This window comes from Anomaloglossus baeobatrachus, chromosome 1 (assembly GCF_048569485.1).
Source record: "Anomaloglossus baeobatrachus isolate aAnoBae1 chromosome 1, aAnoBae1.hap1, whole genome shotgun sequence".
NCBI classification, from domain to species: domain Eukaryota; kingdom Metazoa; phylum Chordata; class Amphibia; order Anura; family Aromobatidae; genus Anomaloglossus; species Anomaloglossus baeobatrachus.
This window is the reverse complement of record NC_134353.1, coordinates 182,424,060-182,437,373: the sequence shown is the minus strand read 5'-3', so window position 1 is coordinate 182,437,373 and position 13,314 is coordinate 182,424,060. Positions and strand designations below refer to the sequence as shown.

Sequence of the window (13,314 nt, the reverse complement as noted above, 5' to 3'; positions counted from 1 at the left end):
AATTTACAAACTAATACCTCACATATATTTTATGTGTATTTTTTGCACTTTGACTATGCGGGGTGCAGCCGGGCCTCTTAATACGGCCGTGCATAGTGGAATTTCTGTCCCTTGCGTGCTGCAGTGTGTAGTGTCCGGGTAACCCGCCTAATCTAATAGTAAGGGCGTGGTAATAGGTTGCTGGCTGGACACCATGCGCATACAAGTGTGAACAGTGCCCTATGCGCGCCACTGGTGTGCAATTTATCTTGCACCTGTGAAGTGTCCATCATGTTGAGAGGCTTGTCTGCATCCTGTTTGTGCATTAGATGTGTTGGCCTGGGCTAACTGGACTGGTTGCCCTTTTTTGCTGTGAGTACATCTACACAAGCCCTAACATAAACCCAGATGGTTGTAGATAAGAACAAGTCTCCTTCAACAGTAAATTGAGTGACACACTCTCCATGGTAACATTGATTCTTTAGTATCTCAACTCAATGGGGGAGATGTTTTAAGCTAGATTTGCTATAATCTTAGCACAATTTGCACTAAAAAATTTTTTTACGTCTTGCATCACATATATTATGTATTTCAGACAATTGCTCCACTTTGTCTGACAAAGGTGTGTGGCCTTGCTGGAGAAAAGTATATTTAGTGTAAATACCAGTCAAGGCAAAACAGACAGCTGCAGGTCAGTATTTTCAGGCTGGTCCATGGTTACATGGCCCTTCAAATCCTATAAATTACAGCTTGCAGCAACCCCAGAATTGTTGCATACATTAGATTTGTCAATTCTGGTGCTTTCTCCAGGTCTGACCAATTGCCATGATGTGGTGGCAATTAGGGTAAAACATTTTAGTACAGCTATTTACAGGCACTGGGTAAAGACAATTCTAATCAAAGCCGCTGAGTCTCGCTGAGCACAGCGATGAGCTCACAGCTCTGGTTAGAGTTGTAGTCACTACCCAGCGCCTGGATTGGGGATTGTTTGTTCTTCTCAGCATGGGACTTCTCCAATCCACAACTTGGTAAACAGAACAGAGCCAGGAGTCTAAAGTCCATTCATGTATCAAATGTCATCAAACGTCCAGGCAGAGTTGGGCCCACCTTAGGGGCTGATCCCAGGAGAGAAGAACAATGAGACCCATGTTAGGTCAGTTAGTTGGATCTCGGCTGGAGAAGGACTAGGATCTATAGCTGAGGCTGGATCCTAGAGCCTGTGTATGGACTGTTACAGACTGGAGATCAGTGGCCACGTGGGATTGTGTTTTGTTGTTCACGCTGTTGGACTCAAGGAACTCATATAAGGACCATTGTCATATTTCACTGGCGTTGGAATACCAGGAGGCGCCCCTGGATCTTTTGTTTTGTTGTGGACTCCTTGCAGACTTTAAGGATTTATATTTATGTTTGGTGCTTTATCTTTGTGGTTCCAATAAAGCTCTTTGGATTGTTCCTTAGCCTGGCGTCTCTCACTGCTCTGTCGCATACCCCGTCACAAACTGGTGGCAGCGGCGGTATCAGAGCAGAAAGAATGGAGGACAACGGCCCATTAACATCTGGAATCAGAACCTCAGAGTACAAGAACTGGACTGTGGTGAGCCTACAAACAAAGGCCCGTGAATTAGGAGTCGGCTACAAAGGACTCTCTAAGGAGCAACTAATTTAGGCTTTGGAAAACGCTTGCCTGCAAGATGGCACTGAGGAAAAATTTCCACAGCAAGGTGAGGAAAGACGGGAGCTGGAGGTAAATACCCAAAAAAGTCAATGGGTTGTGTGGTATGAGGAGGAGATGGCACTGCTTGAAGATGAGGTCACCATTGAATATAAGATGGATGCCATTCGCAGAGCTCAAGAGAGGGCATTGCTGGAGAGGAGGTTTTATGTGGAAGCAACTGGAGGCTCCAGACAAACTGTAACCACAGCACCCACTATGAGGGAATTCTGCAGAGTGTCCCACAAGGACTTTAAGCCATTTAATGAAGCTGCAGGCGACATTGAGGGCTTCTTCCAGGACTTTGAGCATCAGTGCCGACTAATGGAAGTCCCAGAAAGAGAGCGAGTGAGACACCTGGTGGGCCTTTTGGAGGGTGGAGCTGCCGACGCCTATAGCGTTATGGACCCTCACTGGAATTGTGAGTATGGGGAGATAAAACAGACCATTCTAGAACATTATGCCGTGACCCTAGATACTTATAGGACTCAGTTCCATACGTTAGCCTGTGATGGGGAAGTGTGTTTCAAGATGTATGCCCACAGACTGAAACAAGTATGCCATCGCTGGCTGGAGGGAGAGGGGGCCTTAACTTGGGAGTAGTTCATCCAGGTCATCCTAAAAGAACAGTTTTATGCCAAGTGCCCTACTGAAATCTGGAAATGGGTGCGCGAGAGGAGACCAGAGAGTGGAACAAGCTGCTGCTCTAGCTGATGAGGTGCTCACTATCAAGCCTCAATGGAAGAGGCTGCTAGTGGAGGGAGCAAAAATGACCAGCTCCCCAACACCAGAGGTTCCTTGTCCTTCAGTGACCAATGTTTCTTGACCTCCTAGATCACCACCTCATGTGGATTCCCGCGTGTATGTACCTCCAGTTGGTTCTACCACATTTTCTGGAATGCAACGAGGAGAGAAAGTAGAAGAGCAAAGATGTTATAGCTGTGGGCATCCCGGGCATCTGCGGGGCACATGCCCATCTATCCAGTGGAGTCATCCTCCAAATCGACAACCACCTCCAGCACCTGCACCTCCCTATCAGTCACCAAGGTCTCCTACCTACTTCTCTAGAACGCAAACTGGAAGGAGTGAGATGCAGCGCAGATATTATCAATGTGGGCAGCCTGGTCATTTGCAAGCTCACTGTCCAGGTGTTCGGAGGCAGAACAGCTGCAGACAATCTTTGCCTGTCCATTATCTACAGACACCCTCAGCAGGAGAAGAGCTGCATTCAGGCCCTGATGATTTGCCAAGTGACTCTGGTATGTTGACTTCCCTACCAGGAGTCTATGGGGTGCGAGCCACAGCCGCTCGTTCTTATGATCTTCAGCATAAACATCTACAGGAGGTCGTGCTGGATGGCCAAAAAGTTGTTAGCTTTCGTGACACTGGGGCTTTTCTCACCATAGCAGATCGCCGAGTAATTCAATCAGAAGTGATTCAAAAGGGACCAGGAATTGCCATTGAATTGGCTGGAGGTACTCAGAGATATATTCCAAGAGCAAGTGTAACCCTGGATTATGGCTTTGGGGCAAAACAATGCATATTCGGTGTGATGAGCGGCCTTCCTGCAGACATTCTCCTAGGCAATGATGTGGGAGATATACAATGCCAATTTGTGGGTGCAGGAAGCAGAGTTTAAGTGAAGGAGGATACAAACTGGAGCCGAACATTCAACCCTACATCTTCACCATACACTAAAGAACCTGGAACCAACACCCAAAATGCAGACGGATTGTCCAGACAGGAGGAGCCCTGGGTCAGGGTCGGCATGTTTACGTGTACTTGACAAGCGACCTGTTGAGGTCACTAGTCCGTACACAAATTGAGGGGGGAAGGGGTTGTAACAGTGTGTCCGTCCCCCACCTGTGCTTATGGCGTAATAGTCTGTCTCTCCTTGACTGTCATGTATGTACTACTGGTGGGGGATTGTTTGTTCTTCTCAGCATGGGACTTCTCCAATCCACAACTTGGTAAACAGAACAGAGCCAGGAGTCCAATGCCATCAAATGTCCAGGTGGAATTGGGCCCACCTTAGGGGCTGATCCCAGGAGAGAAGAACAATGAGACCCATGTTAGGTCAGTTAGTTGGATCTCGGCTGGAGAAGGACTAGGATCTATAGCTGTGGCTGGATCCTAGAGCCTGTGTATGGACTGTTACAGACTGGAGATCAGTGGCCACGTGGGATTGTGTTTTGTTGTTCACCCTGTTGAACTCAAGGGACTCATATAAGGACCATTGTCATATTTCACTGGCATTGGAAAACCAGGAGGCGCCCCTGGATCTTTTGTTTTGTTGTGGACTCCTTGCAGACTTTAAGGATTTATATTTATGTTTGGTGCTTTATCTTTGTGGTTCCAATAAAGCCCTTTGGATTGTTCCTTAGCCTGGCGTCCCTCACTGCTCTGTCGCATACCCCGTCACAAGGTTTTCTTCTGATGACTCTTACATTAAGGCCATATTTGTGCAGGTGTTTTTGAACAGTAGAGCAATGTACCACAACTATAGAGTCTGTACCACAACTATAGAGTCTGCTAATTCTTCCTGAAGGTCTTGTGCAGTCAATGTGGGTTCTGATTTGCTTCTCTAGCAATCCTATGAGCAGCTATCACAGAAATTTTCTTGGTCTTCCAGATCTTATCTTGACTTCCAGTCTTCCTGTTAACTGCCATTCTTTTAATTATATTTCAAACTGATGAAAGGGCAACTTAATGTTTTGCTATCGTTTTATAGCTTTTTTTTTGCTTTGCTGGCCTCCACCATTTTTATTTTCAGAGTACAAGGCAGCTGCTTAGAAGAACCCATGCCTGATATTCTTTGGCACATGGTTAGAGAAGGTAGGTTTTTATACAGCTGGGAAATTTGCATCACCTGGCCAATTTTGACAGATAGTGAACAATATTCACAATGATAGTGAACAAGCCGTAACCCTAACAGGATAATTAAGGTCTAAAACCTTGGTCAAAGTTATCTGAATACAGAAATCTCCAAGGGTGTCCATACTTTTGCATTGGCCTATATTTCTTTTTATCATTTTTAAAATGTAAAAGATGAAAACATATTTTTTTTGCCTAAAATGCAAAGGAAATGTATCATCTCTAACGTTATGCCTATTAGAGATCATTTTATCTTCAACTTGCTTAACTGTTCACTATAACAGTAATTTTGACCGGAGGTGACCAAATTTTTCCATGCCGCTGTTTTAGAGTTATATGACAATGATATGAATAAAATTGCTATTGTCCTTTTAAGAATATTATGCACTATTAAAGACAAAGTAATACAGGTTATGTTTTTTAAAGCATTAAACCGATATATTTGATCTTAGTGCTTTATAACCTCTATAAGAAGATTTTGTATAATTTTAAAGATTTGCAATTTATAATGATCTCTGATACAATGTATTGATGTAAGTATTGTTCTCTATAGAATACTACACTGAACAGTTTTGTTTGAGCTTTTCAAAACAGTGCCCATGTCTACAAATATCTTTGAGCTTACCTTGCTGTCGCTGGAAGCAGTAGCACCACTCATTGTTTGATATTAAACTGTCCTTGTATGTGTCACATGTATTGAAGAAAGCCTTTGTACACTGTTCATTCTTGTCAATATAAATGCTTCCAAGCTCAGACTGATCCAGCAGCAGGTCATAATTCCGATCAAGTCTATTAAACATCCACCCAAGAGAATCCCTGCAAATTGGCAGAATGCTAGTATCAAACCCTAGGAGGCAGATAAACAAAAGTTATTTAGTACTCAATGGGTCAGTAACATCATTTTTTCAAAAGTAATAAAACATAACCACACACATTACCATCTTTGTGTACCAAATGTGCCATGAAGAATTACTTTATATCTTTTATATTCATTTCGGTACAGAAATTACAGCATGCAAACTTAATATAATTGTTATTTCTGTGTTTTTTTTTATAGAAACATGTCAGTAGTGTGCTGTAATAAAATGATATAAAATATAAACTGTATATTAAAATATTCTGCTTATAGAACCGACACATCTTAAACTGCAAATATCCTTAAAAGATTAAACATTTGAGTATTAACCTCCAAACAACTAAATGGTTAAAAGCACCACTCCAACATTTTTTTTTTATTTCACCCCTGGATTTGGTGCTTTAAATCAAAGTCTCTTTACCCCTGTCTGATTTTCACCTTCCGGCTTCTTAATCTTTTTCCAGTGTTGCTCCAGTTGGTCTCCTGTAATTTGTGACCTACAAACAGCTCGAGTGGCTCTCAGAGAGATGCACTGAGTCCTTCGGACACAACTTCTGACTTGTGGCCAGTTAGAAGTTATGGGTACCCGGGGAACAGAGCGGTGCCAAAAAAGGTGAAGATGGCAGAAGATGAATATGAGGCAATGGTCAGGGGAATTAGATTGAAAGTACCACTCCAGTAACGAAAAAAATAAAAAAAATGCTAAAGTGTTGCTTTAATCCCTTCACGACCTTGGACACACCGGTATGCCCAAGGTCCTGTCTGTCCCTTTAATGCCAACATGTGCAGCTAACAGGTGTGGGTGGATCTTAGATCCACCCATGCTTGTTAACGAGTCAAATCTTGCTGTCAATCCTTGACAGTGGGGTTTAACATTCTCTTGCAGGGAGCACATAATTCCCCACTGTCATCGGCAACCTTGTGATGTGATCACAGGGTGCCGATGGGTTGACTTGACAATCAGGGGTCATCTGATGTTATGACAAACTTTATGTGAATGCCGGCTGAGTGCTCGCATTCACAGGAGATTAGCCTTTCTGCTCTTCAGAGCAATGCTGAAGCATTACTCTGTACAGCAGTAGCGATCAGTCAGTATTAGCTTCATGTCTCCTATGGGAATGAGTAAACCCAATAAAAACTGATTTTTTTTTTTTTAAAAGTATGAAAATATAAATGTCTCCTGATGACGCTTTATTTGAGGGTGGTGCTAGAGGTGGTGGGGCAGTACTGGTGTCACTCACTGCATTTAGCACTGACCCCAGCCGATGTCTTTCATTCAAGCAATGAAAGCAGCTGCAGAGATAGGAGCCTGCAGATGCTGCAATATCCATGGCCACAGCATCCATTACACATTATCCAGGGACGAGGACATTCTCAGAAGATGGCAATGCAAGAAACTAGTAAGTCATTGCAGCTACCTTTTGACGCTCCATTCCAAGAAGGGTGATGGATGCTGTGGGGAGTGACAGTAGCTCCAGCCTCCTGTGATGTCACATTTCAGACTCCACTCAAATGAATCATCACAGGAAGTGCAGTTAAAAAAACACCTTTAGGAAGTAGATAGATAGGGAAGAAGCATAGGAAATTGCATAGTCAAGATAATTACAAAAGTGATTAGGGGGTAAAGGTATATCGTTAGAAAATACATTTTAGGTGTTGGACCACTCCTTTAATAAAGAATTGAAAAATAACTGGTCTTAATACATGTGAATGTGGTACCCCACTTTATCTCATTTAGAGAATGTAAATGGGATTTCTATACAGTTCTAATATCGTTTGTGCTGATGGCTAATACCTAGCTGGGCATCTGCTCACTGTCCATGTAATCTCCTGGCTGACCATTGTATTTTATAGCACTACTTCAGTCTGGATTGACAGAGGTGACACTACACTAAAACATATCCTCTTCCTAATCCATCATATTCTACAATATGTAGTTGTTATTAATTCCACTTTTGCTGTCAGTGCTTCTAGCCATCCACACACCTCTCATACTTCTCCACTGTGTTAAACACCAATAGTTAGAGAAAAAAATACCCATATCACATCACAAAGTAATCAATCTTTCAAACAGTCTTGTATAGAGATCATACTATATGTGGGGGTATATTGGATCAATAGGACCATTCGGATTCATATAAATCACCAAAGAAGATTAACCGAACAATAGGTCATAAAATCAATTTTTATTCGTGTATTATAAAATTTTTTTAACATTACATATATATTTAAAAGGCACACTGTGACTGAAAAAAGGGGGCGTCACAAAATTACATAATCACAAAATCACACATATAGTCGTGTAATACCATGTAAAAAACCATACAATGGTGGGGGTGAACTAACAGGAGGTGTTGCAATCTATTCAAATATTTTTCTCCACTGTGTTGCATACAGTAGCTATTCTGTATTGCTACTTGAAAGCATACCCTTTTAAGAGTACAATAAATACAGCACAAAAATATAGGTATACTGAATAATTAAATGGAATAGAAGGAATCAGCAAATGACTAAAATTTAACTTTTAATAATTACTCATAAAATGTTAACATCTCAACGGACCCACATATACCATCAAGCTCCTAGGGAGGTAATTGTTGAGAAAATAATGACTGTCCCAAGGGCCATAAATCCTTATTTTAGGCCACTCAGAAATCTTGGCCAAAGCCTGCCTAGGATGCCACTAATTAGAAAAACACAACAAACAAAACAGTAAGAAAAAAAAATGTGTTATTTCAATCTTTAGGGGATAGACAGTGGTCTTCCCACACCAAAAAAAGGAAAAGAGAAAAACACAATATACTCAATTGTAACACATTCTTTAACAGTGACAGTGGTCAACTATGTAAGAAATCAAGTAAACAAATGGAGTAGTCTCACCGAGTGCATATGAGCTAGGGTGCATGGATATTTCAACCAGGACGAGGTCCTCCAGTTACCACAGACGGAGCTAACCCTAATAAGCCCTGATGACTTCTTACTAGCACACATAGACTGCCGTCCTTATAAGGATAGCCCACAGCTGGTTCTGCTAGACTAAACCCCTACAATGATCCCTCATATGTCCGAATGCGTTTCATCCAGAGGAACTCTTCAGGGGAAGTATTATCATCCATGGAACAAGGTCCACTGTCAAAGCTAACTCACAACCATACTGTTAAGGACAATTAGTTCTTCATTTAGCAAAGGACAAACCTCTTGATACTCCCCAAACATGGCTCATTTTTTCACCCACCCATGAAAAAAAATCCATTGATTCTTCCCTTTGCACTGCCTGTGTATAAAAACCTGCAAGGCAGGCTTCTAAAGTCTATAAAAAGATACTTTTTGGACCGCTTTTGGTTACCAGCAGCTACCATCTATTTATATATTGAGGTCAATTTGACATTTCAATGGTTGTGTTGGTGTTAAAGAGCCCTAAACAAGTTGAATACAGTCGTAGGAGACCTCAGTGTTGAACACTTTTTTCCAAGTCATTAAAGGGCATGTTACACGCTACGACATATCTAACAATATGTCGTTGGGGTCAGGTCGTAAGTGACGCACATCTTGCATCGTTTGACATATCGTAGTGTGTGACAGCTACGAGCGTCTCTGATCGAACAAAAATACTCACCTTATCGGTGCTCATTGACACGTCGCTCGTTTTCTAAAAATCGAACGTCCTTCTGTGCGCCGGTTGTTCATCGTTCCCGGGGCAGCACACATCGCTCCGTGTGACACCACGGGAACGATGAACTGCAGCTTACCTGCGTCCCACCGGCAAAACAGAAGGAAGGAGGTGGGCGGGATGTTATGTCCCGCTCATCTCCGCCCCTCCGCTACTATTGGCCGGCCACTGTGTGACATCGCTGTGACGCCGAACGTCCCTCCCCCTTCAGGAAGAGGATGTTCGCCGCCCACAGTGAGGTCGTTTGGAAGGTAAGTATGTGTGACGGGGGATTACGACTGTGCGACACGGGCAACAAATTGCTCGTGCCACACAAATGATGGGGGCGGGTGCGATCACACGACATATCGATACGTGTAAAGCGGGCTTAAGGCTAAGCACTACTGGAGATTTGTGTTGAATTAAATACTGCAAATTATCATTTATCAATCCCAGTGAATTTGATTTTCAAAAGATTAGATCATCTCTAGTATAAACAAATTGTGATAGTTATAACAGAATAATAAATATTTCTTACTGCTTCTTTCAGGCCTTGAAGTAGATTTGGTTTTCTTTTTCTGGAATCCACTTTCATGAAGTGCTTTAAACCAGTCTCTTAGTCGATTAGCAATTTCTCTGAACTCTTGATCAGTGCATACTGAAAATGACAACACAAGAAAACATAAAAGTTTAATGTTAGGTAACACACAGATACCATTTCTACACCAGAAATGTCAACATTTCTAGTTACTCATTTCTTCTATATTTGCTCTGCTGACGGATGTTACAAATCTAACATTCTTTAAAAGATTGCTCACTGTATGAAATGTCTGGTGAAGTGAACTTTCACACGCAACATTTGGACAAGCCAATAAAGTCAATGAGCGACTGCAATATACTTATTATATTAGCATAGTCCAACATGTTATGGATGTTTCCCCTTGCTACATCTGTACGATATCAAATAGGATGTTTCACAAAATATATAAAAAGTATGTATTTTAAAATTAGTGTCAAATATAAATCTACATAAACTTTACAACATACCATATTTTTCGGACCATAAGACGCACTTTTTTTCCTCCAAATTTGGGAGGAAAGTGTGGGGTGCGTCTTATGGTCTGAAGCTGCGGGGTAGGGAGCTGTGGGGGAGTCAGCATTATGCAGTGGGATCACAGGAGGCAGGGAGGGTCGCTGCTGCAGGATGCTGGCTGCTGGAGAAACCACGTGTGCCCGCTGCTTAAAGTCATTGAATATTCATTAGCTGCTCCCCGCCCACCTCTCTCTGCAGTCAGCGGGTGTGAGGAGCAGCTAATGAATACTTGTTTAATGTAAACAGCAGTCACACGTGGGTTCTCCAGCCCTCGGCTTCCTGAAGCGGCTGGGGAGACTGTGTGTCCGCTGTGAAGGAGGCAGGAGCAGGGAGCCGCTGCAGTCATATCTGGCCCCGGGGAAGTGCAGATCACTGCAGTGTCCGGGCCAGAGCACGGCATACCTTCACAGCACAGCCGCAGTCTCTGTGCTGAGGGCTCAAATTACTTTCACTTTGCTCCTGCTGCCTTTACACTAGAAACAGTCTCCCGTAGCTGACAAGGACCTACAGTGATGTAATGCAGAGAGGTGGGCCAGAGCAGCACAGAGCAGCACAGAACAGCACAGTGCCGCCTCTTCATTACATGACTGCAGGTCCTTGACATATGTGAGACATTGTTTGTAATGCCAGGACCAAACTGAAGCATGGTGAACAGCACAACAGTAAAAGTAAGGCAATAAATAATATAGTATATAAAGGCATTACTGTACACCTGGATGGGATTGGATCATATATATATATATATATATATATATATATATATATATATATATATATATATATATATATATATATATATATATATATATATATATACAGTGGCGTAACTAGAGTTGGATGGGCCCCGGTGCAAAGTTTAGACCTGGGCCCCCCCTCCACATACACAGACACTTGGGGTAAGGGATAATGACACTGACACTCGGGGTACAGGATAATGACGCTGACACTTGGCTCTCACCCACAGCACCCTGAAATCCCTCTATCAGCACCCAGCTTTCCTATGTTCTGATATTTATCTTGTCCTCAGCACCCAGCTTTCCCATATCAGAGCATGAGAAAGCTGGGTGCTGAGAGATGTATATCAGAACATGGGAAAGATGGGTGCTGAGAGATGTATAGCAGAGCATGGGAAAGTTGGCTGCTGAGGGAAAGAGCCTTTTTCCCTCAGCACAAAACATTTCCATCCCATACTTGTATCTTTGTCCCCCCTGTATAAAGTTCTCAAAATACTATAATAGCCTTCCAAATAATTGTATAAAGGGTCCCACATAACCCTTCATATATTAGAATGCAGATACATAGCCCTCCATATATTATAATGCACCCCCATAATCCTCCATGTATAAAGTAGCCCTTCAATTATAATGCATTTCCCATAGTTCTCCATGTATTAAAATTCACCCCATAGTTCTCCATATATTATACTGCACCACATAGTCCTCCATGTTTTATAATGCACTTCCATAGTCCGTGTATAAGGTAGCCTCCACAGTCCTCCATATATTATAATGTAGCCCCCATAGTCCTATATGCATTATAACACAACCCCATAAAACTTCAGATGGTATTATGCAGCCCCATACTCCTCCATGTATAATTCACCCCTATATTCCATGTATAAGGTGTCCCTTCATTTTGTATTATACAGCCACCCCGACCTCCATTTTAATGCAGCCCTATAGACCTCCAGTATAATGCAGCCTCATAGACCTCTATGTATATTACACCTCTATATTCAATGTATAAGGTGTCCTTCATGTTTATTATGCAGCCTCACCAGGCCTCCATATATAATAATGCAGCCAACCTCTCCAGGCCTCCATGTATAATATAGCAGCCAGCCTCCCAGGCCTCCATGTATAATATAGCAGCCAGCCTCCCAGGCCTCCATGTATAATATAGCAGCCAGCCTCCCCAGGCCTCCATGTATAATATAGCAGCCAGCCTCCCAGGCCTCCATGTATAATATAGCAGCCAGCCTCCCCAGACCTCCATGTATAATAATGCAGCCAGCCTCCCCAGGCCTCATGTATAAAAATGCAGCCAGCCTCCCCAGGCCTCCATCTATAATAATGCTGCCAGCCTCCCCAGGCCTCATGTATAATAATGCTGCCAGCCTCCCCAGGCCTCCATCTATAATAATGCTGCCAGCCTCCCCAGGCCTCCATGTACAGTATCATGCAGCCTCCCCACCCCAGGCCTCCATGTACAGTATCATGCAGCCTCCCCACCCCAGGCCTCCATGTACAGTATCATGCAGCCTCCCCACCCCAGGCCTCCATGTACAGTATCAGGCAGCCTTCCCACCCCAGGCCTCCATGTACAGTATAATGCAGCCTCCCCACTCCAGGCCTCTGACCACCGTGTACTCACTTATATATATATATATATATAAAAAAAAAACAAGTACTCACCGCTCTCCTCCTTCCACTGCTGCTCTGTCCTGACGTCTCCTTGTTCCACTGCTGCTGTACTCCCTGCTCTCCTCCTTCCACTGCTGCTCGTCCTCCCCTCTCCTCGTTCTCCCGGTGCTGCGGTCGGCGTCCTCCCTCCCTGCGCTCTGTGCACTCAGCACAGCAGTCGCACAGGAGTGACGTCACCGCGCAGGCACAGGGGGAGAATGATGATGCAGAGCGGCGCCGGCCGCTCTATGCTTCATTATTACTGTGCGCGGTGACGGGGGAGGGGGGCCCCGGTGCTGCCTCTGACATCGGGGAGGAGGGCCCGGTGTCGGGGGCGGCAGCGGGTCATATAGTGGGCGCGTGCACTGTGACAGATCAGCGCAGCTTCTCTCTCACTGAGAGGAGCTGGCTGCTGATCTGCCGGGTCCACGCGGGCCCCAAACCGCCCGGGCCCGGTCGCGATGGCGACCGCTGCGACCACGGTAGTTACGCCACTGTATATATATATATATATATATATATATCTTTACACACACATACACACACGCACACACACACACTATATAACTATATACACACAGACACACACACATTATATACACACACACACACACACTATAACTATACACACACACACACACACAATCCAGATTGGAGGATCACACACATAATGATGGGGAACATACATATTCCACGATGGGGGCCATATATACCTGGAAGGTACCCAGAATGGAGGATATGAGGACA

At 43.7% G+C, this 13,314-nt stretch overlaps 1 protein-coding gene across 2 annotated transcripts in view; it reads right to left on the bottom strand.

Annotated features, from left to right (window-relative positions):
• The window catches only part of SPOCK3 (SPARC (osteonectin), cwcv and kazal like domains proteoglycan 3), a 585,104-nt gene that overhangs the window by 40,696 nt on the left and 531,094 nt on the right, over positions 1-13,314 (bottom strand). For both annotated transcript variants that reach the window (XM_075347291.1, XM_075347286.1), the window contains exons 7-8: positions 9,611-9,730; positions 5,193-5,414 (exon numbers count right to left, since the gene is read on the bottom strand). In XM_075347291.1, the coding sequence (XP_075203406.1) occupies positions 5,193-5,414; positions 9,611-9,730 (342 nt within the window). The remainder of the gene's footprint in view (positions 1-5,192; positions 5,415-9,610; positions 9,731-13,314) is intronic.